This window comes from Oncorhynchus clarkii, chromosome 5 (assembly GCF_045791955.1).
Source record: "Oncorhynchus clarkii lewisi isolate Uvic-CL-2024 chromosome 5, UVic_Ocla_1.0, whole genome shotgun sequence".
Taxonomy (NCBI): Eukaryota; Metazoa; Chordata; class Actinopteri; order Salmoniformes; family Salmonidae; genus Oncorhynchus; species Oncorhynchus clarkii.
Genome location: NC_092151.1, coordinates 72,453,026 through 72,476,204, shown reverse-complemented (window position 1 = coordinate 72,476,204; position 23,179 = coordinate 72,453,026). Strand labels below are relative to the sequence as shown.

General features: G+C 43.9%; 3 protein-coding genes across 16 annotated transcripts in view; 1 reads left to right on the top strand and 2 right to left on the bottom strand.

Annotated features, from left to right (window-relative positions):
• Nucleotides 1-3,267, top strand: part of LOC139409355 (palladin-like) — a 104,047-nt gene extending 100,780 nt beyond the window's left edge. For all 13 annotated transcript variants that reach the window (XM_071154389.1, XM_071154387.1, XM_071154379.1 and 10 more), the window contains 4 exons: nt 297-504; nt 700-865; nt 1,044-1,177; nt 1,270-3,267. In XM_071154389.1, coding sequence (XP_071010490.1) covers nt 297-504; nt 700-865; nt 1,044-1,177; nt 1,270-1,430 — 669 coding nt within the window. In that variant the 3' untranslated portion in view covers nt 1,431-3,267. The remainder of the gene's footprint in view (nt 1-296; nt 505-699; nt 866-1,043; nt 1,178-1,269) is intronic.
• A 988-nt stretch (nt 3,268-4,255) lies between these two features.
• Nucleotides 4,256-12,498, bottom strand: LOC139409752 (carbonyl reductase family member 4-like). Its single transcript, XM_071155138.1, has 6 exons — nt 12,489-12,498; nt 5,425-5,571; nt 5,137-5,257; nt 4,835-4,971; nt 4,526-4,660; nt 4,256-4,296 (listed from the first exon to the last, which is right to left on the bottom strand). The coding sequence occupies exons 1-6, from the start codon at nt 12,496-12,498 to the stop codon at nt 4,256-4,258; spliced, it is 591 nt and encodes a 196-aa protein (XP_071011239.1).
• LOC139409354 (E3 ubiquitin-protein ligase SH3RF1-like) overlaps nt 12,006-23,179 on the bottom strand; it is a 63,830-nt gene continuing 52,656 nt past the window's right edge. The window contains exons 9-12 of one of the 2 annotated variants that reach the window (XM_071154375.1): nt 16,175-16,452; nt 15,719-16,029; nt 14,785-15,146; nt 12,006-14,628 (exon numbers count right to left, since the gene is read on the bottom strand). In XM_071154375.1, the coding sequence (XP_071010476.1) occupies nt 14,460-14,628; nt 14,785-15,146; nt 15,719-16,029; nt 16,175-16,452 (1,120 nt within the window). In that variant the 3' untranslated portion in view covers nt 12,006-14,459. Of the gene's footprint in view, nt 14,629-14,784; nt 15,147-15,718; nt 16,033-16,174; nt 16,453-23,179 lie in introns of both variants that reach the window. The other variant, XM_071154374.1, reaches the window with a different exon arrangement.

Below are 23,179 nucleotides of genomic sequence, written 5' to 3'. Positions count from 1 at the left end.
GGCATGCAGCGGGTGCTGAAAAGAGAGGCAGGTCCTTTCACAGGCCAGGCAGTTCCCATGAGAAAACATGCATGCGACCGGGAGACTCCAGACAAACGACAATAAAACACTGTTGATCTCACACTGCAGACAGAGACACACCATAATACCGTACTCACAATGCAAATAAATACCAGCACATTTACCCTGCAAATAAACACTGTCATGCTCCAGCTCCAGATTCAAAACATTACATTGTATAAATAAACACAATGTGATGAATGAGTTATTGAGTGTTTGTTGTGTTCCCCCTTTAGGTGAGTGGCTTGCCCACACCAGACCTGATCTGGCAGCTGAATGGTCAGACCATCCGTCCTGACTCCGCCCACAAGATGCTGGTGAGGGAGAATGGCGTCCACTCGCTGGTCATCGAGCCCGTGTCCAGCCGTGATGCAGGCATCTACACCTGCATTGCCAGCAACCGCGCTGGACAGAACTCCTTCAACCTGGAACTCATTGTAGCAGGTAGACACCCATACAGTACATATGTGTATAGGCATAGACAGATGAACAGCATTGAAACATTGTCACAATATTTCAGATGTCTTCTCAGATATAAAAGACACTTTGTCTACTTTTAGTTGTTGATTCAAATAATGTAGTACTAATCACAATGCATCATAGTTTGATATGATTAACCTTCGTCTCTCTCGTCTCCAGCCAAAGAGATGCACAAGGCCCCTTCGTTCATCGAGAAGCTACAGAACACTGGTGTTGCCGAGGGTTACCCGGTGCGTCTGGAGTGCCGTGTGTCGGCTGTTCCCTACCCACAGATCTTTTGGAAGAAAGAGAATGAGTCTTTCACGCACAACACAGACAGGATAAGGTAAGACAGCACTACCACTCACCGTCTATGGCTTGTATTACATAAATCCAATAGAATACCAATATCATTGGTAAGCAGCCTCTCTAAACTGGAGATGCTTAAAGATAAAGATATTGATGATCTGACAACATTCGGTGAAACTCGGTCCTAAGGGTGTGTTGAATAATTTTTTTCCCAGCATGCACCAGGACAACTGTGGCTATCTGTGTATGATCATCCAACCAGCAATGAAGGAGGACGCTGGCTGGTACACCGTGTCTGCCAAGAACGAGGCTGGCATTGTGTCCAGCACTGCACGACTTGACGTCCACAGTAAGTCCCCCAGACAAACACACAGGACCAAATGTAAACTGCAAAAAAATCTATATCAATATATACTCCTTCCCCCTCTTTCCTCTCCTCAGCTCAGTGGCAGCAGCCCAACACTCCCAAGCCTAAGAAGGTGCGTCCGTCGACGAGTCGCTATGCAGCGCTGACAGAGAGAGGACTGGACGTGAAGGCAGCCTTCTTCCCCGACTCCAGCCCCCTGCAGCCGGGAGGCCTGGTGGAGAGTGATGACCTGTAGAGACCAACGGGGGCACCACATGCCCAAACAAGTCCCTAATGTAATGCCTTAAAACTAACCCCTGACTCCAGTACCAGCCCTGTTCCGCCCCGTTCTCCCCAGACATAGGGGTAAATGTAACCCCCTCCATCCGAGGTGTTGTACAACAAGGCCACAGATACCTTTCTGGAAGATGGATGACGGGCAATGTGACACCCCATAATATCTGTGTCAATCAAACATGGATCCCAATTTAGGATCAGATGTTTCCATTTTGTCAACCATTAAAGCAGAGGAATCTACCCTGAGCGGCCATTGAAGTTTATTTTCGATTGTAAAACTGCCATTACCACACAAACATGTGTTCACCTCTGAAATGTCTGAGATATCGCACATGATCTCTCTGTAACAATTATGATTAAAGGTTTAAAGTTCAAGTTGAAAGTAGCATTATTATGCATGTTACAATGTTGCCATTTGTAACGCTGTATCTAAATGGATGACGTTTTATGAAATACTCCCTCAACAAAGGCACCAAATTGTAGGGGCAGAGATATTTAGAAACGGGACAGACTTTGGATCTGCAATGGAAAGTCCAAAGCATGGGAGCAGCACATCATGTTTCCCAGAAGAGACCCCAAAACAAAGTTATTATTTTATATGGGTATCACAGCATAGTCTGGGTAACATAGCACAATATGGATATCAGCAGTGTCTATTTTTTTTGTTGTTACAAGTAGCACAATACCCTAGATATCAGCATTGTTCAACATGGTTCAACATTTATCATAATTACCATAGATATTGCACAAGGCCGGGCCTTACTTACTTTTCGCCTCTGTTTTTCTGTCAGGTCAAATGACCTTGGAAGTTAAAACTGTTTAGTAACTTTAGATGAGTTGTGAAAAAGAGAATGTTGGCTGAATGATGCAGACACCGTTGAGAGCTTTGTGTTACCATAGTAACTTCAGTGATTGATTGATTGATGGAAAGAGAGGTCCGTGACATGCTAGGAGGTACTGGCATGTGAAGGTTGACTATAACAGGGACAGGATGAGGGGTTATCCTGGGCTAGGAGGCCCACAAGATCTGTCTCAGCCCAGTGTCAACAGTCACTTCAACGCTTGTGAACTGTGTGATACGTGAGTGGGAGACATCAAGAACAGACAAAAGCAAGTTTTTCAGAATGGAATTCAGTGTGAGAAGATGACAAAGCAATGGATTATGTTGATGATGATGAAATGATGAAGAAAATGACCGTTATGACAGATTCTGGAGATCATTTATTTCCTTTGATGTTTCAGTTTAAAATCTTCACAAACACATGAGACAGTCCTAAAAATGGCTTCAGTGGATTGATCACACACTACAGATGGTCTGTTTTATTTTTGGATGAAAAAAAACCTCTGTATTTACTTTCCCAAGAAACTTGACAGGAATGATGTATCTTCTCTAATGTTCAATGACAAAACATAATCCTGACTGTATTAAAATATCACACTTTTTAAAACTATATTGCCTTAAAAGATCACTTGGGCCTATTTCAATCACTATCTGTCCATATTTTTCTGAGGCACTTATGACAAGTATTTTTGACAATTATAAACTGTTTAGAAGGGAGAATATATGCACAGAATTGTATTGAAATAAGTAATTATATATTTTCTTTCACTACTGTATCACCAAATGGGCATATCTGGCTGTATCTGTTCAGATCATGTTGTTTCATCCTGCCATGACTGGTCACACAAACATATAGGACACCTTTTTGATGTATATGCCAATCTGTGCCTGTATATGGAATGTTCTCCTGATATCATGTTAGTTTATGAAAGATAATAAAAAATCAAAGTCTGGAGTTACCGTGTTTATGTTGAGTAAGGAGACCCTGGACAAATCAATTCCACACCAATGTACTCAGCAGCCATATTATCCATCACAGGGAAAATTCCATTCTTTATTGAAGAATCTTATTGGATTATATTTTACCTTGATCTCAGGTTTAAATTGTCTCCACCTTGATCTTAGGTTAAATAACACAATGATTACAGCTCACATGGCAGACAGCAGCTGAGCGCAGATGCACCAGATCCATGAAGGCTTCTAATGGCATGTAAATGTATGTGACTGGTGAGTACCAGCTGGGTGAGGGGACTAGCACTCTCCAGTGAGATACAATGTTTATCCACTGGAGGAAATAACAGATGATACCATTTCAAATCTCTGCAATACTATATTGTACTGTCTTTAGTCATCCTATTTAGCTAGGCTAGTTTGCCAAAGTATGCTGCAGAGCTGTCTGACGAAATCATTTTACTAGTTCTTCAAAGTAGATAAGGCCTACTTTCACAAACAGCCTCTATCAACCTCGACGTTGTGCACATTCCTCTCTCATGCGGTCTGTGTGCATCTAACCTAACGTATAGTAGGCGTAAAAGTGTACGCGTCTCTGACCTGAGCCGGTAAGAACAGGTGAAATGGATTATGGTCATTGTAGTTAATTACCACATTTCTGCGGTGAACTACGTTGAATATTTGCTTAATGAAACCTACAACTCCATTCACCCCGGCCTCCTACATAGCTCTTGACTTCTCTAGCGAATGATTTGGTTTCTCTCTAGAGAAACGGCGCGTTGGCTCACAAAAAAATAACTAAATGAAATTAAAGTAATTCTGCTCAGCACTAATTTCCTCACATTCAAAGGCAAGGTGAATCAGAATTAAAAAGTACACTCCAAAATCAGTTAAAAAGACATGAGCTTGAGTAGACGAAAAGCAGATATTAAAAATCTGATTAAAAGCAGATATTTATAAAAGGCAGATATTTAAAAACAGATGGTTCATACCTACTCCCCCAGCCCCGCTGTCATGTCTGTCCCGATGAAACCTAGCGGAAGAGAAGGGAGGACAGGATCAGGACAGAACTAAATTCGAGCCAAGAGAACAGTGGAAACTAATATCCTAGGTACAGTACAAGACTGTTTCTAATTTAGCATGCCAATGACAGAGATGACAAAATCATAAACAGACTAGGGCAAAGGCTAGGAGTTGAGGAGAATAAGCAGACAGATGAAAGAGAGAAACAGTAAAGAACGGAGGAAGAGACAGTTCCACACCTGGAGCCAGCAAGTTAACCCTGATGTTTCGCGAGGCCACCTCCTTGGCCAGAGAGCGAGTGAAGCCCTCCAGACCTGCTTTACTGGCACTGTACACACACTGACCTGCGTTCCCCTTCAACTCCACCACAGAGCCTATAGTACACACAGATCACATGAACACAGTAATTGGGTTAACTCAAGGTAAAGTGAAGTGGGAAATTGTGTTTATTACCTGGACCACAACCACCACCTTGTGGCCAAACTGCAACATTGAATGCATCTGATATCTCAAATAATGACAAGGGGCTGTACATGCAGTAACAGTACCTATGTTGACAATGGCCCCTCCCTGAGTGTGGAGCATGCTCCGTAGCGCTGCATTGCAGCTCAACCTGCTCCCCAGTTGGTTGATATGAAGCATAGCCACCATGTCTTCTTGCCTGGTCCACAGTAACAGACCATCCCTGAACACACACAGACAGGGAGGTGCATACACACACACAGGATATGGACGAGTTCTTAAAAAAAAATTACGTTTACACATGCAAGCTCACCTGCTTAAGACTGCCATGGGTGTACTGAAGGTATGAAACTAACCTATGCGAGTACTGATTCATTCAGTCACACACCTGTTGGTGCCAGCTGCATTGACCAGGTATGAAATGTTTCCACAAGTCTTCAGGATAATCCTAAACGTCTTCTGCACTTCCTCTCCTTTGGAGACGTCACAACAAAAGCCCACATGGTCAGCTAGAACATGAGAGATTGATTTAGCATTAGGTTAACAGAAAATTAGAGCTGTATTTAATTAACAACAGTAGTGAGTGTGGCACTAGGCTCATCATCTGGTTTTGAAAATGTGAACAGAAGAGCCCAACAAACAGGTGCATGACACCCCTGCAGGTATTATACCGTACCTCCATCGAGGGACGCCACAGTGGCCTGAGCAGCATGCTGGTTCCTGGACACCACAACAACCCTGCAGCATCTCTCTGCCAGCAGCCTTGATACAGCCCTGCCAATGCCCCTGGAGCCCCCACACACAGCCTGGGAATGTCCCTGCCCTGCAGGAGACCAAAACACAGCGCAGAGCAAATCAAAGATGAGATGACATAGGCAAGTGGCTTCAGGGGCAGCCTGGTTTAAGGTCTACTGAACCCCCTTGACCTCTCAGAGCACCCACTCCCCTAAACCCAGGCAGCCAGACAGTCACTTCCCTGCACTGTCTGTGTAGATCATGTGTCAAACTCCACAGAGGGACGGAAAAATATCTGCGGGCATTCGGTCCTCCCTTGTAATTAATTGATGAATTAAGGTCACGGATTAGTAAGGAATTCCCCTCACCTAGTTGTCTAGGTCTTCATTGAAAGGAAAATGAAGAAAAAAAAACAGCACACTAGTCCCTCCATGGAATGAGTTTTACACCCCTGGTGTTGGTGATCTAACAGCTAGCTATGCTACCAAGATCATTTTCACGCAACGCTGTTGTCGTTTAAGATGGATAACAATTTGGTATTTCTCTCTATATAATTATCATAACGTGAGTATACGTTAGTGGGTCATTGGCACAGTACACACATGGAGGTCGCCATTTGTTCTATAGTGTGTTTATTAATTCAACCACATGGGGGAACAAGAGACACTCACACATCTCACAGCTAGTGCCAGTGGCCCCTCACAGGTAGCTGGACCCACAGACATTTGAAACAAACCAAACCAGAGCCTGTCCACAGTATATAAATTACGATACAATCTAGGCTAGGGTTAGGATTGAGCTAGGGGTTAAACGTAGGCTAGGTCAGCCCTTACCCTAGCGTCATGTCAACATCCCAGTTCAAGCCGAACCCTAGTCTCATTGCCATGCCTCCAAAATCAAGTCTTGTCAAGCCTGGTTTGGGACGAGGCTACCTAACCCTAACTTTAGCTTCATGTCCACATCCGGTTCAACCCTAACCCTACCCTCAACCTTTTATCCTACGTTCCTCTTTGGACCCGTAAGGTTGTCTCTGTCTGACTCTCCTTCTGATCCAAGGTCCAGAAGCCCGGCTCAATGTCACCAGTGAAAAACAATGGACAAACACAGCTGGACGGTTTGAAACATTTGGAAGTTATTGAGGATCTGTTTGCTGTCCTCAGTGACTGGGTTACAGGAGAGTAAAGAAGAGGGTAAATCACAAGCTGATGTTTGACTCGTCTTATGAGCTACACGCTCAGATGGAAAATACAAATACAAAAACTGTTGAGCAACATTTTTTAGGTGTTGACTGAAATGTATTATGCACTGTATGGAGAGAGACAGTTTGTGTGTGTGTGAGACAAAGCTTCATTTGTATTCAGATCATCATCCTAAACATCATGACCTCATTTTCCTCCTTCACAGCCCTGTAGTCCAATGACACCTGCAAACACAGACACACTTTCTGCAGTCTTCCTCACCATATATACACAGTATACACACACACACACACACACACACACACACACACACACACACACACACTCTCTATTTCTTCTTGCATACATACATTAATATTTACTGTATGCTCGAGTCTGTGACCTTGTATCAATCCATAAATCACTCTTGGTCACATCTACAGATATTTACACCGCCTCACTCAGTCATATGAATATATAGCGTATCTAATAGACTTACCCACCTCACCAACATGTTCTGTACACAAACACACATTTACACCGTTTGTAGTAGAGCTAATGATTCCCTCCTTCTCCAGTAGGAAGGCCCGGTCATGCCAGAGCAAGGCTCATTGATTAAACAGACACCTCATTAATCTGTTAGAGTACCCAATACCATTAGATACCAGAGAGCAAAGTGAACCAGACAGTCAGAGTTGACAGGAGAGAGGGAGCGAGGGAAAAGAGAAGCCAACAGAGCCAAGTCAGATAAAAAGCAAGCAATTCTCTTTCTCTCAATATCCAACTCTTTGTCCCTGTATCCCCCATCGGGCCACCTACCCCCTTCTGTCCACCACAGTCATGCTCACAAATTGGAATAAGTGATCTCCATGGCAACCCATCATCTGGATGAAGCATACCAGTGTGACCTCAGAGAGACCCTGTCAGCTCCTTTAGATATTATCCAGCTGAGCATCACCACACACACAGACAAGAGACTGCATGACTCACCTACCTCACAGAGCACCACCTTAGAGTGGATTGCATTGTGGGAAAAGCAGACACAGCAAGGACCTATTCTCCTGGTAATAAAGGCATGCATTGTTATATAGACTCAATGTAGTATTTGGCTGTTGGGGCTTGTGTTTGACCTCCATTTTAAGTGAAAACCAGGCGTTTACATTTGTATTGTGACCTGATCTGTGTTTTGTACATCGTTTTTTAAAATCACTTTGGTGCAATTTTCACAAGTATGTAGTACATTTTCTTAACTATAAGCACCAAAATCAAAATAGATCAAAATGGTTTGATCCAAATCTCTAAGCACAATTGAATGAGTACACACAAAATCACTTTTTCAATGCACCAAAATCACCTTCCATATTCAATCAAGAATCTTCTTTTCAAAATGCAATACTCACTTTTGATATCATTGTCCTGTCATTTGTTAATACAATTAACTCTTAAAACTGCTATCAAACTGCTAAAAACGGATAACAACTGAACCAAAACGCACTGCTGAAATTCCTGGGTTGTATATAACAATATACAGTTGTGGCCAAAATTTCTGAGAATGACACAAATACTAATTTCCACAAAGTTTTCTGCTTCAGCGTCTTTAGTTATTTTTGTCAGATGTTACTACGGAGTACTGAAGTATAATTACAAGCATTTCATAAGTGTCAAAGGCTTTTATTGACAATTACATGAAGTTGATGCAAAGAGTCTATTTGCAGTGTTGACTCCTCTTTTTCAAGACCTCAGCAATCCACCCTGGCATGCTGTCAGTTAAATTCTGGGCCACATCCTGACTGATGGCAGCCCATTCTTGCATAATCAATGCTTGTGCGTTTTTGTTTGTCCACCTGCCTCTTGAGGATTGACCACAAGTTCTCAATGGGATTTAGGTCTGAGGAGTTTCCTGGCCATGGACCCCCCCAAAAAAATCGATGTTTTGTTCCCCGAGCCACTTAGTTATCACTTTTGCCTTACGGAAAGGTGCTACATCATGCTGGAAAAGGCATTGTTCGTCACCAAACTGTTCCTGAATGGTTGGGAGAAGTTGCTCTCGGAGGATGTGTTGGTACCATTCTTTATTCATGGCTGTGTTCTTAGGCAAAATTGTGAGTGAGCCCACTCCCTTGGCTGAGAAGCAACCCCACAGATGAATGGTCTCAGGATGCTTTACTGTTGGCACAACACAGGACTGATGGTAGCGCTCACCTTGTCTTCTCCGGACAAGATTTTTTCCGGATGCCCCAAACAATCGGAAAGGGGATTCATCAGAGAAAATGACTTTATCCCAGTCCTCAGCAGTCCAATCCCTGTACCTTTTGCAGAATATCAGTCTGTCCCTGATGTTTTTCCTGGAGAGAAGTGGCTTTTTTGCTGCCCTTCTTGACACCAGGCCATCCTCCAAAAGTCTTTGCCTCACTGTGCATGCAGATGCACTCACACCTGCCTGCTACCATTCCTGAGCAAGCTCTGTACTGGTGGTGCCCCGAATCCTGCAGCTGAATCAACTTTAGGAGACGGTCCTGGCGCTTGCTGGACTTTCTTGGGCGCCCTGAAGCCTTCTTCACAACAATTGAACCACTCTCCTTGAAGTTATTGATGATCCGATAAATGGTTGATTTAGGTACAATCTTACTGGCAGCAATATCCTTGCCTGTGAAGCCCTTTTTGTGCAAAGCAATGATGACGGCACTTGTTTCCTTGCAGGTAACCATGGTTGACAGAGGAAGAGCAATGATTCCAAGCACCACCCTCCTTTTGAAGCTTCCAGTCTGTTATTCAAACTCAATCTGCATGACAGAGTGATCTCCAGCCTTGTCGTCGTCAACATTCACACCTGTGTTAACGAGAGAATCACTGACATGATGTCAGCTGGTCCTTTTGTGGCAGGGCTGAAATGCAGTGGAAATGTTTTTGGGGATTCAGTTAATTTGCATGGCAAAGAGGGATTTCGCAACTAATTGCAATTCATCTGATCACTCTTCATAACAATCTGGAGTATATGCAAATTGCCATAACACAAACTGAGGCAGCAGACTGAAAATTTATATTTGTGTCATTCTCAACTTTTGGCCACGACTCTACAGTGCATTTGGAAAATATTCAGACCCCTTGACTTTATCAAAATTTTGTTACGTTACAGCCTTATAAAATTGATTCAATTGTCCCCCCCTTCAATCTACACAAAATACCCCATAATGACAAACCAAGAACATGTTTCTAGAATTGTACATTTATATATTTTCTAAAACAACCTGAAATATGACATTTACATAAGTATTCAGACCGTTTTCTCAATACTTTGTTGAAGCACCTTCGGCAGCGATTGGCATCCACTGGTGGTAAATTCAATTGATAGGACATGATTTGGAAAAGCACACGTACCTGTCTATTTAAAAGGCCCAACAGTTGAGAGTGCATGCCAGAGCAAAAACCAAGCCATGTTGTCGAAATAAGTGTCAGTAGCGCACCAAGACAGGATTGTGTCGAGGAACAAATCTGGGGAAGGGTACCAAAACATTTCTGCAGCATTGAAGGTCCCCAAGAACACAGTGGCCTCCATTCTTAAATGGAAGAAGTTAAGGACCACCAAGGCTCTTCCTAAAGCTGGCTACCAGGCCAAACTGAGCAATCAGGGGAGAAGGGCCTTGGTTAGGGAGGTGACCAAGAATCCGATGGGGACTGAGAGTTCTAGAGTCCATCTTTGCAGCACTCCACCAATCAGGCCTTTATGGTAGAGTGGCCAGACGGAAGCCACTCCTCAGTAAAAGGCACATGACAGCTTGCTTGGAGATTGCCAAAAGACACCTAACAACTTTCAGATCATGAGAAACAAGATTCTCTGGTCTGATGAAAACAAGATTGAACTCTTTGGCCTGAATGCCAAAATTTACGTGTGGAGGAAACCTGGCACAATCCCAACGGTGAAGCACAGTGGTGGTAGCATCATGCTGTGAGATGTTTTTCAGCAGTAGCGGCTTTCCGGAGGCACTGTAGAGACAATCTCAGACAGACCAACTGGTGCATTGCACAGTCAGGGTTGTGGGAAAAATTAACGGAGCAAAATACAGAAAGATTCTTGATGAAAACCTGCTCCAGAGCACTCAGGACCTCAGAATGGGGCGAAGGTTCACCTTCCAACAGGACAACAACCCTAAGCACACAGCCAAGACAACACAGGAGTGGTTTCGGGACAAGTCTCTGAATGTCTTTGAGCAGCCCAGCCAGAGCCCAGACTTGAACACGATCGAACATCTCTGGAGACCTGAAAATAGCTATGCAGCAATGCTCCCTATCCAACCTGACAGAGCTTGAGAGGATCTGCAGAGAAGAATGGGAGAAACTCTCCAAAAACAGGTGTGCCAAACTTGTAGCATCATACCCAAGAAGACTCGATGCTGTAAATCGGTGTGAATGTAAAGGGTGTGAATACTTATGTAAATGTGATATTTCCGTTTATTTGTAATACATTTGTAAAATTCTAAAAACCTATTTTTGCTTTTTCATTATGGGGTATTGAGGATTTTTTTTAAATCAATATTAGAATAAGGCAACAATGTAACAAAATGTGGAAAAAGTCAAGGTGTCTGAATACTTTCCCAAAGCACTGGCTCACAGACCAACAAGCGCATCAAAACACACACGATCTTACGCCCCGCAGAGTAGAAAGGGACAGATGAGAGAGGAAGAGAGGTGACTTTGCTGTCATGTCCCTCATGTCGGTGGTAATGTTTTCAGACAGCTCTACCCTGGCAGGAAGAGACCATCTAAACACAAGGGCGAAAACAGACTGTCAAAACCATGGAAACCATTCGCTTTTATTGTTATAGTCATGTTTACAAAAATGTGCTATTCCCTTCGATACTTAAGAATGTTTTGCACATAGTATTGTACCAAATAACAAGTGGATGCTAATTTTTCCATGATCAGACTTAACTATATAAAAATAACCCCAAAAAATCAAGTAAATCACCTTGGCATAAGGAGAATCTGTTTAGTTTAATAAAGCAAACTTTAGTGCTACCTTGTGTTCCAACAAGGCATGAGATGACAGCAAAAACATGTTCACATGAACACCGAAATTAACTGGTTCGGTTGTTCTTGCCAGTCAGAGAATGTAAAGAAAATAAGCATTATTTGATCATCCAACTATAGACATGAAAATAAATATGACTAAAATGACTACGGGTTATACTGATGGTGTGGTAAGTGTAAATGTATGGGGTGTGTGTGTATGAAAAAAAGGCTCATCAGTAAGCAAGACCCAGTTCAGGACAAGAGGTGAGGTGGAGAATACCAAGACAACAGTAAAACATTAGGTTCATTCTACACAAGAAAATTGAGAAGCAACTGGTCTGAACAGTGTTTCGTACCACTTTATACAGCCTCCACCCACCAGTCAAAACATCAACATATTCAGAAGTTAGTCACACACAGTGGTCCCCATTACTCTGCCTGACACAAACACCCAATCAAACAATCACGCTTTGGAAAATTGTCACCTACATTCCCCTCAGGTCCAAAATGTAGCACCATCTGGTGTTTAAAATGTCCTCAACCTTTAAATGTGACCCCCAAACCCCTTCAGACTTACTGCTGTTGACACCCAGTTGCTAAGAGCAAACCGCTTGGTGGGGTGGATTAGTGCCTAAAGGTCCATTCTGTCATTTAGACAGAAGCCTTAGCTGTTGATACTGCACCACAGCATCTGATAGGAGAAAGGCTGCAGCAGGAATAAACAGAGGATGTTAGCCTGTTGGTGTCTGCCTGGTGTGCTCTAGTGAAGCTAGGCAGACGTCCCTCACAGCCCACTAACAATGGAACAGACACTTACTGTCCACCATTGACTAATATAATCCAATTTAAACTGTTCTCTACTGCCAACAAATATGAGATTGGATCAAATCAAATCCTCATTATGTGGTGCCTGATGATTCTGTCTTTGTTTCTAACAGTGCTGTCAATCTCATTACCATGACTAAAGGCACAGGGAGGAGGACAAGGGGGAGGGAGAGTGCCATTTCGCCCCCACTGGATTACTTTGAAATGAAAGGAGTTGAAAATAAGTAGGACCCAAGGCTCTGAGGTTTCACATCCTCTAAACCCACTCAAATCACACCTCTTTTTTTGTGCTTTGAGACACAGAAAACAACCAACCACGCACAAATCATATGCAAGTCTACAGAACACTTAGACACATTGAATAGATGCACTGTACAGCTTAATCAGACAAAACCAAGAATCAACAGGGTCCAAGTCATGGATCGGTATTAAAAAACCTTCTCTCGCAACTTCAAGGATAAATATACTAACTTGTATTGGAGGAGTGATAATGAAATGTTACATTAGGAAAACAGTCTGTACTTTATAAGTAAGCAGTGATTTGTCTTGTAGTGACAAGACGCGTTAGGAATGAATGAATCATTGAAATGAGGGTTGAGAACCCATGAAGGTCATACATACATCAGGTCTGTCAGATGTCTTGCTGCATCTCCATGTTGTAGGCGACACAGTCCAGAGCACCTGGTGTTGTATAGATCCATGCGGCTATAAATATCAATATATTATTCAAATGTAGCTGTCAGAGTCGTAGCACGTTTACTGTACAAGTCTGTCGTTCACTTGAGATCTAGAGCTATGTCCGAAAAGGTTAGTCTACTATTATGGGAGTGGGGGAGCAGCTACGATGTTCAATAAGTACACATAGAAGAATATACAGTAAGTAACATTTGATTGCAAGATCTATGGAGTGTTTTAGTTTTAACACATCAAAAAAGGCGAGAACATAAAATCCCTCTCCCAGTACCTAATAATGTACATCAACAGCAGACGGCTTTCCTAACGTTAAGGAAACGTTTTGATAACCTCACCCGACATCAGAGCATCAACAGCATAATCATTTTACCAAGACATCTCTCGCTCTCCAATAAGCTCAAAGAGAACCCAGTTTGGGATAAAGGATGAGGTTGTGCAAATTCCATTGTTGGAGGGTCCAGAGCCTAATTCCAATCAAGTCCTCTGCCTCTCATGGATCTCAAATGACTAGGTGTTTGCATTAAATCAGAAACTCAAACTACCCAACCAGAGGGTATGGAGCTACTGCCATATAGCTGATTCCTTCCAGTCAATAGAAGACTAGGCTCAAGGGATCAGATTGGAATTGGGCCCACCTCTACCCCTTTTCTTGCTACACTGTATGTGCTGATGACATCACTCATTCTCCTCCCATCTGCTATATTGTTTGTTTGCTCTTAAAATCAGCAGACACCGTGCAGTATTAACATACAGCACCACAGCCAATAAGGGTCGAGCACAAAGTGATGTAGGAAAGGTGTCATAAGGCAGGCGTCAATTGAAACCATAAACACAACGAAAGGCCAAGCACATCTTTTCCAGAGAACAAAAAAATAAGTTACAATTTGTCATTTTCCATCTATTAACAGTTCATATGGTTTCTTACATTTAATAAAGTGAGGAACAGTACAAGGCACACATTTAACGATTTGAATTGTTAAAGATATAAATAACTGACAAAAATAAAATCAACATGAGTAGTGTGTTGTCCTCCAGTCATCTCTTCAGCTCTGTTTCAACTATTTCATCAATCTCCTCTGTGCTTTGAGGACCTCTTACAAGGTTGTGTATGGATCCATCTGATGTTACTGTGCCTAGCAACCTGACCTGGTTGACTCACAGTTTGACCCTAAAACAAGGCAACAACCAAGTGGTTCCATTGATGGTCAGTTCATGGTGTGGTCAGGTCACAGTCGGTCCACTGTGGTCCAGTGTGAGTCAAAAAGGTCAGTCAGATGATGTCTACGAAGCTGCCAGGGAACAGTCCGGTCCTGCCGTTCCTCTGGAGTGTTCCTTTGAACCAGCCGTCCTCTCTCTTCCTGTGGACAAACACTATGTCTCCCTCCTTAAGTTCCAGCTCTGCCTCACTCTGAGGGGGGTAGGACACCACCACTCTGTACCTGGGGAGGAGAGATGAGGGATCAGAGAGGTTACTGTACTGACACCTCCCCCCCCACGAAGCACAGGAGAACAGAAACGCTACACAGACACACATCATCAGACAGACAATTTTATTCATTACATGTCACTGTCCTACGATATAAGAAATGCAGTACCTCTCGCATATGATTGGCCGAGCATCGTGCTGCTGGGAGATGAGGGAGGAGCATGCCTGGCGAGGGGGCGGGGCGATGGGGGCACAGCCATCCAGGGGACTGCTCTTACGTTGTGTTAACTCTGGGGTGGTGGCTAAAGTAGGCTCAGGCTCCACGGGGCAGGGGACTGCACGGCCATGGTTACCCATGCCAACGGTGGTGGAGGAGAGCGAGGGGGAGGGGGTGGTGTCGGGGCCCATGGCCCTTTGGAAGACCTCCCCTGTAGCAGCCTGTTCTGCCTCCAGGGTGGGGGAGGAGGGGGGAGAAGGGCGAGACTTCTTCTTGTTAGATGACAACAGCTTCAGAAGACCTTTCTTCTCCCTCTGCAGAACAACAGAACGAAACAGAGAAAGCGAGAGAAAAAAGTTAATTATGTTGCTACTATGTTGCACTTGTCTGACAACGGTGTAGGCTGGATATAGACTGTCTTACAGGAATGAATTGTATGGACATTAGAATCTGCATAAACAGAAACCATTGTCTTGGTCATTAGGTGGTTGGCTGACTAATCAGGGTTGTAATGTCATCATCAGGCCTGCTGCCAGCTGCCTGTTCTGTTTGTGTTGGCTGGCCTGGACTGACTCCCATCTCTAGTCTCTTAACTCAATTCCCAAGGCTCGCCCGTGAAACAGACTGAGCGCTGTGCGTCAATTTGTTTCTGAAGATAAACTGGAACATCTGTGTTCAACAACATACAGAGGACATGGTATTCAAAATACTCTGCAGTAAACAAGAGCACCAGACACTCTAGGCGAATGTCAACTAATTTAGCAATCCATTGTAGTGAAGACCAGCCAAATATGCTAGGCATAATAGAAGTATATGCAAACATAAGAAATATGCTAACATTGTTGATAGCAATACTGATGGCTAGGGTGCTATCATGAATGCCCACCTTGCCGTCCTTGTCCAGCCGACAGGCAAGGGAGGAATTAGCTGACGTGGAGTTGCTGTTGCCTGGGGCGACGGGCATGGTGAGGTCTGCCACTGGTCGCAGGGCATCACGATCCAGCGAGGCGGCACTGACGTTGGGCGGGGTGAGGGAGGCGGAGGCACAGCCCAGTGCCACACCGGCACGGACACAGCCCTGGGCAGGGTTGGAGGAGGGCTGGGACTGGCACACAGCCAGGTGGGGCAGATAGGCTACAGAGGTCTGGGACTGGATGGGTGTCACAGCAGCGGTGGGCCGGTCCTGACTATGGCAGGCTGCTGGGGCCAGAGGAGAGGCACAGGGTCAGATCATACACACATACCATTTCCCTATATATTCATTAACAAATACACTATCCCATCCTCAGGGTACATAGAATGTATACTTGCACACCTCCATTCCCCTAGTAGGTGACCCTACCTGTCCTGACAGCGTTGCGTGCCTGGTTAACAGTCATCTGGGAGGTCATGTGCATGAGAACCTTGGCCTGTCCGGTCGCCACGTGAGCAGCCGTCACCATGGCAGCAGGTAAAGGGCTGGAGGGGTCAGGGCCAGGACAGATGGGCAGTGACTTGTTTAAGTCAGGCCCTGGAACGATGGCCCCCAGAGAAGTGGAGGGGCTGACGATGGTGACCCCTCTGCCAGCTTGGGTGCACAGAGTTAGGGGCACCTTGGGTTGGGTGCTGCCTGATGCCGTCCTAATGGGACCAACAAGAGGAGAGGGGTTAGGGCTGGGAGCCTTATGGTAGCTGCATATACAGAGATAATCAGTGTGTGTGTACATATGTGTGAGTGCATACACCACCATTCAAAATTTGGGGTGACTTCAAAATGTACTTGTTTTGAAAGAAAAGCACATTTTTTGTCCATTAAGATATCATCAAATTGATCAGGAATACAGTGTAGACATTGTTAATGTTGTAAATGACTATTGCAGCTGGAAATGGCAGATTTTTTCTGGAATATCTACATAGGCGTACAGAGGTCCATTATCAGCAACCATCACTCCTGTGTTCCAACGGCAGGTTGTGTTAGCTAATCCATGTTTATCATTTTAAAAGGCTAATTGATGATTAGAAAACCCTTTTGCAATTGTTAGCACAGCTGATGGACCCTCTCTTTCTAAAAGTATCCGCCGCCTTTGTTGCAACCCCTATTACCAGTCGGTTCAACCTCTCTTTCGTATCGTCCGAGATCCCTAAAGATTGGAAACCCGCCGCGGTCATCCCCCTCTTCAAAGGGGGTGACACTCTAGAACCAAACTGTTATAGACCTATATCCATCCTGCCCTGCCTGTCTAAAGTCTTCGAAAGCCAAGTTAATAAACAGAACACTGACCATTTCAAATCCCACCGTACCTTCCCCGCTGTGCAATCCAGTTTCCGAGCTGGCCACGGGTGCACCTCAGCCACGCTCAAGGACCTAAACGATATCATAACCTCCATCGATAAAAAACAGTACTGTGCAGCCGTCTTCATTGACCTGGCCAAGGCTTTCGACTCGGTCAATCACCGTATTCTTATTGGCTGACTCAACAGCCTTGGTTTCTCAAATGACTGCCTCGCCTGGTTCACCAACTACCTGGCAGACAGAGTTCAGTGTGTCAAATCGGAGGGCCTGTTGTCCGAACCTCTGGCAGTCTATGGGAGTACCACAGGGTTCAATTCTCGGGCCGTCACTCTTCTCTGTATATATCAACGATGCCGCTCTTGCTGTGGGTGATTCCCTGATCCACCTCTACGCAGACGACACCATTCTGTATACATCTGGCCCTTCTTTGGACACTGTGTTAACTGACCTCCAAACGAGCTTCAATGGCATACAAAACTCCTTCCGTGGCCTCCAACTGCTCTTAAACGCTAGTAAAAACCAAATGCATGCTTTTCAACCGTTTGCTGCCCGCAACCGCCCGCCTGCCCAACTAGCATCACTACTCTGGACGGTTCTGACCTAGAATACGTGGACAACTACAAATACCTAGGTGTCTGGCTAGACTGTAAACTCTCCTTCCAGACTCATATCAAACATCTCCAATCCATAATCAAATCTAGAATCGGCTTCCAATTTCGCAACAAAGCCTTCTTCACTCATGCCGCCAAACTTACCCTAGTAAAACTGACTATCCTACTGATCCTCGACTTCGGCGATGTCATCTACAAAATAGCTTCCAATACTCTACTCAGCAAATTGGATGAAGACTAGTGCCATCCGTTTTGTTACCAGAGTGCCTTATATCACCCACCACTGCGACCTGTATACTCTAGTCGGCTGGCCCTCACTACATACTCGTCGCCAGACCCACTGGCTCCATGTCATCTATAAGTCTATGCTAGCTAAAACTTTTTTCCTATTGTGTTATTGACTGTACGCTTGTTTACTCCATGTGTAACTCTGTGTTGTTGTTTCTGTCGCACTGCTTTGCTTTATCTTGTCCAGGTCGCAGTTGTAAATGAGAACTTGTTCTCAACTAGCTTACCTGGTTAAATAATGGCGAAAAAATAAATAAATAATTATGGCAAGAACAGCTCAAATAAGTAAAGAGAAACGACAGTAGATCATTAAGACATGAAGGTCAGTCAATACCTTGAAAGTTTCTTCAAGTGCAGTCACAAAAACTATCAAGCACTATGATGAAACTGGCTCATGAGGACAGTCACAGGAAAGGAAGACCCAGAGTTACTCTGCAGCAGAGCCAAGTTCATTAGCGTTAACTGCACCTCAGATTACAGCCCAAATAAATGCTTCACAGATTTCAATTAACAGACATTTCAACATCGACTGGCCTTCATGGTCAAATTGCTGCAAAGAAACCACTACTAAAGGATACCAATAAGAAGACGACACTTGCTTGGGCCAAGAAACATGAGATTTTTCGTAGGTGAACGGATGATCTCTGCATGTGTGGTTCCCACCGTGAAGCATGGAGGAGGTTGTGTGATGGTGCTTTGCTGGTGACACTGTCCAATTTATTTTTAATTCAAGGCAAACTTAACCAGCATGGCTACCACAGCGATACGCCGTCCCATCTGGTTTGCGCTTAGTGGGACTAACATTTGTTTTTCAACAGGACAATGCCCTAAAACACACCTCCAGGCTGTGTAAGGGCTATTCGACCAAGAATGAGAGTGACGGAGTGCTGCATCAGATGACCTGGCTTCCACAATCACCCAAACTCAACCATATTGAGATGGTTAGGGATGAGTTGGACCACAGAGTGAAAGAAAAGCAGCCAACAATTGCTCAGCATATGTGGGAATGTTGAGGTCCTGCACTTGCATGGTTACACGTGGTCTACGTTTGTCAGGCCGTTTGGAAGTGTTTCCAAATTCTCAAAAAAAGTTTATAGTAGAGAAAATGAACATTAAATTCTCTGGCAACAGCTCTGGTGGACATTCCTGCAGTCAGCATGCCAATTGCACCCTCCCTCAAAACTTGAGACATCTGTGGCATTGTGTTGTGTAACAAAACTGCACATTTTAGAGTGTCCTTTTATTGTCCCCAGCAAAAGATGCACCTGTGTAATGATAATGCTATTTAATAAAGCTTCTTGATATGCCACACCTGTCAGGTGAATGGATTATCCTGGCAAAGGAGGAGAAATGCTCACTAACAGGGATGAAAACAAATTTGTTCACAATTTGAGAGAAGTTAAGATTTGTGTGTATGCAACATTTCTGGGATCTTTTAGACCAACAGTTTCCATGTTGCGTTTATATTTTTGTTCAGTACGTATACATTACATTTTTTGGGGGGGGTAGATCAGCGTTAATACTGCAGATAATCCTCTGCATCATTTGCAATATATTTTTGTAAATATAAATAAAAAAATGTTATTTTCCCTTAACCCTACCACCCCTCCCCTAATTGAAGTAAACTACTGTACAACACTTAAATGCTGACCAGACCACGCGCACAAGTTGATTTTGTCCACCCACACCAGACGCGATCAGGACACACAGGTTGAAATATCAAAACAAACTCTGAACCAATTATATTAACTTGGGGACAGGTCGAAAAGATTTAAACATTTATGGCAATTAAGCTAGCTAGCTTGCTGTTGCTAGCTAATTTGTATATAAATATTGGGATATAAACATTGGGTTATTATTTTACCTGAAATGCACGAGGTCCTCTACTCCGACAATTAATCCACAGATAAAAGGGTCAACCGAGTTTGTTTCTAGTAATCTCTCCTCCTTCCTTCAGGCTTCTTCTTCTTTGGTCATTATATGGCAATTGGCAACCAACTTTAAAGTGCATGACCACAACCGGCTGGAGTGTTAACCTCAGATCATCTTTCAACCACCCACGTGGGCATATGCTCCTAAAAACCAATGAGGAGACGGGAGAGGCAGGACTTGCAGCTTGTCGAGCGTCACAAATAGAACCAAGTTCTATTTTAGCACCTTACTACACTGACGCGGGAAAGCAGTGTGGGTGCAATGATTGAATAAAGTATGTGTAAATTTAATTTGCAACGCACGCATCCGGTATGGTCAGCATGTTAGGCTTGTACTTCCAGCTTATACATAATAAACTCAGGAAAAATAGAAATGTCCTCTCACTATCAACTGTTAAACTTAACATGTGTAAATATTTGTAAGAACATAAGATTCAACAACAGACAAACGGTTCCAAGTTCCACAGACATGTGACTAACAGAAATGGAATAATGTGTCCCTGAACAAAGAGGGGGTCAAAATCAAAAGTAACAGTCAGTATCTGGTGTGGCCAGTACTGCAGTGCATCTCCTCCTCGTGCACTGCACCAGATTTGCTGTGAGATGTTACCCCACTCTTCCACCAAGTTCCCGGACATTTCTGGGGGGGAATGGCCCTAGCCCTCACCCTCCGATCCAACAGGTCCCAGACGTGCTCAATGGGATTGAGATCCGGGCTCTTCGCTGGCCATGGGAGAACACTGACATTCCTGTCTTGAAAGAACGCGCAGTATGGCTGGTGGCATTGTCATGTCAGGATGAGCCTGCAGGAAGGGTACCATATTGATTAATTTTACCTTTATTTAACTAGGCAAGTCAGTTAAGAACAAATTCTTATTTTCAATTGACTGCCTAGGAACAGTGGGTTAACCGTCTGTTCAGGGGCAGAACGACAGATTTGTACCTAGTCAGCTTGGGGATTTGAACCTTTCGGTTACTAGTCCAACTCTCTAACCACTAGGCTACCCTGCCGCCCCATGAGAGAAGAGGATGTCTTCCCTGTAACGCACAGCGTTGAGATTGCCTGCAATGACAACAAGCTCAGTCCGATGATGCTGTGACACACTGCCCCAGACCATGACGGACCCTCCACCTCCAAATCGATCCCGCTCCAGAGTACAGGCCTCGGAGTAACGCTCATTTCTTCGACGATAAACGAGAATACGACCATCACCGCTGGTGAGACAAACCCGCAACTCGTCAGTGAAGATCACTTCTTGCCAGTCCTGTCTGGTCCAGCGACGGTGGGTTTGTAACCATAGGCAATGCTGTTACCGGTGATGTCTGGTGAGGACCTGCCTTACAACAGGCCTACAAGCCCTCAACCCAGTCTCTCTCAGAATATTGCGGACAGTGTGAGCACTGGTGGGATTGTGCGTTCCTGGTTTAACTCGGGCAGTTGTTGTTGCCATCCTGTACCTGTCCCGCAGGTATGATGTTTGGATGTACCGATTCTGTGCAGGTGTTGTTACACGTGGTCTGCCACTGCGAGAACGATCAGCTGTCCACCCTGTCTCCCTGTAGCACTGTCTTAGGTGTCTCACAGTTTGGACATAGCAATTTATTGCCCTGGCCACATCTGCAGTCCTCATGCCTCCTTGCAGCATGCCTAAGGCATGTTCACGCAGATGAGGGGGGACCCTGGGCATCTTTCTTTTTTGTTTTTCAGAGTCAGTAGAAAGGCCTCTTTAGTGTCCTAAATTTTCCTAACTGTGACCTAATTGCCTACCGTCTGTAAGCTGTTAGTGTCTTAACGACTGCTCCACAGGTGCATGTTCATTCATTGTTTATGGTTCATTGAACAAGCCTGGGAAACAGTGTTTAAACCCTTTACAATGAAGATCTGTGAAGTTATTTGGATATTTACAAATTATCTTTGAAAGACAGGGTCCTGAAAAAAGGATGTTTATTTTCTAGTTTATATACATTTTACGGGCACAGTATATATTACTTTTGTTTGTTTTTAGTCCCAGGATTCAACTACCCTCAACCCCTCCCATCCATCTCTGAAGACCATCCAGTTTTGATTTCTTGCTGCCATATATTTTTCCACTGTGCTGTGATGTTTCACAAAAGTTCTGAACCTATTCATTCTCAAAGTTCCTAAAGATGGTAAATTAAAGAAAGATTTTTGCTAAGAGTATTATTATATTATTGATCGGATTGATTGACGCTTCAAATCACCCAGCAGTGCTATTTGCACCGTTAGCTCAAAGTAAATGTTGCAATTTGTCGGCCATTCCTGATCCTGCGACCAAAAACACTACTTAAAACTACTTATGAGCAGTACCAAAACAAGTGATCAAATGATTCTGGTTAAATTATTTGAATACCATTTAGGTATTTTTATTTTGTAGCCCAATGCACTGTTTCTCTAGAGAGAAATCAAATAATTTATGAAAGAAATCAAGTCAAGAACTATATAGGACGCTGGGCTGAAGGGAGTTTTGGTTTCCATTAAGCAAATATTCAACCTAGTTCAGTGCAGAAACATTGTAATTAACTACATTGACCATAATCCATTGCTCCAGTTTTTTCCAGATCAGAGAGGAATAGGTGAAGCGAGAGGTTTCACCCTAGCCAAACTCTGTTCAAAATAAGCCCAATGCGTTTCTATGGCCTTATTTTGTACTGAAGCTCGTCGTCTGCCTTTCCGCATTTGGGACAACGACTCCCATTGTTAGGGCGGAGACATGAGCATCTCTGGACTGATACAGCATAGAGCGCATGAGAGAGGAATGTAAACAACGAGAGAGACAGTTTGAAAAGTATGCCTAATCTACTTTGAAGAACTAGTAAAATTATATCGTCAGACAGCTCTGCAGCATAATTAGGCAGGCTAGCTAACTAGGATGACTAAAGACAGTACCGTATGGGGAGCACAAAACAGATGGCCTGGCTGGCTGGCTGACTGCGACTGCCTGAGCAGATTATTACTTTAAGGAATTAAGTAATCAAATATAAATTAAGTAATATTCACAACTGAAATATTTTATTATTTCATAGCAATTTCCTATTTTTCTATTCATGTCTACCCAATGTGGACCTGATCAGAGACTATGGTTGACTATTTTTGGCCTTGGAATTTCCATTAAAATGTCGTTTTTTAAAATCTAAGTAACCCGGACGGCACGGGGTCAATTGTGTGCCGCCCTATGGGACTCCCGATCTTGGGAGCCAAACTTTGTGGCAACAGTTTGGGGAAG

Bases quoted from the DNA above. Each gene is read 5' to 3' on its own strand.
- LOC139409752 (XM_071155138.1), bottom strand. The intron at 5,258-5,424 runs GTACGGTATAAT...CTCATGTTCTAG, and splicing joins TGTGGCGTCCCTCGATGGAG to CTGACCATGTGGGCTTTTGT. The intron at 4,661-4,834 runs GTACTGTTACTG...TGTGTACTATAG, and splicing joins AGGGGCCATTGTCAACATAG to GCTCTGTGGTGGAGTTGAAG.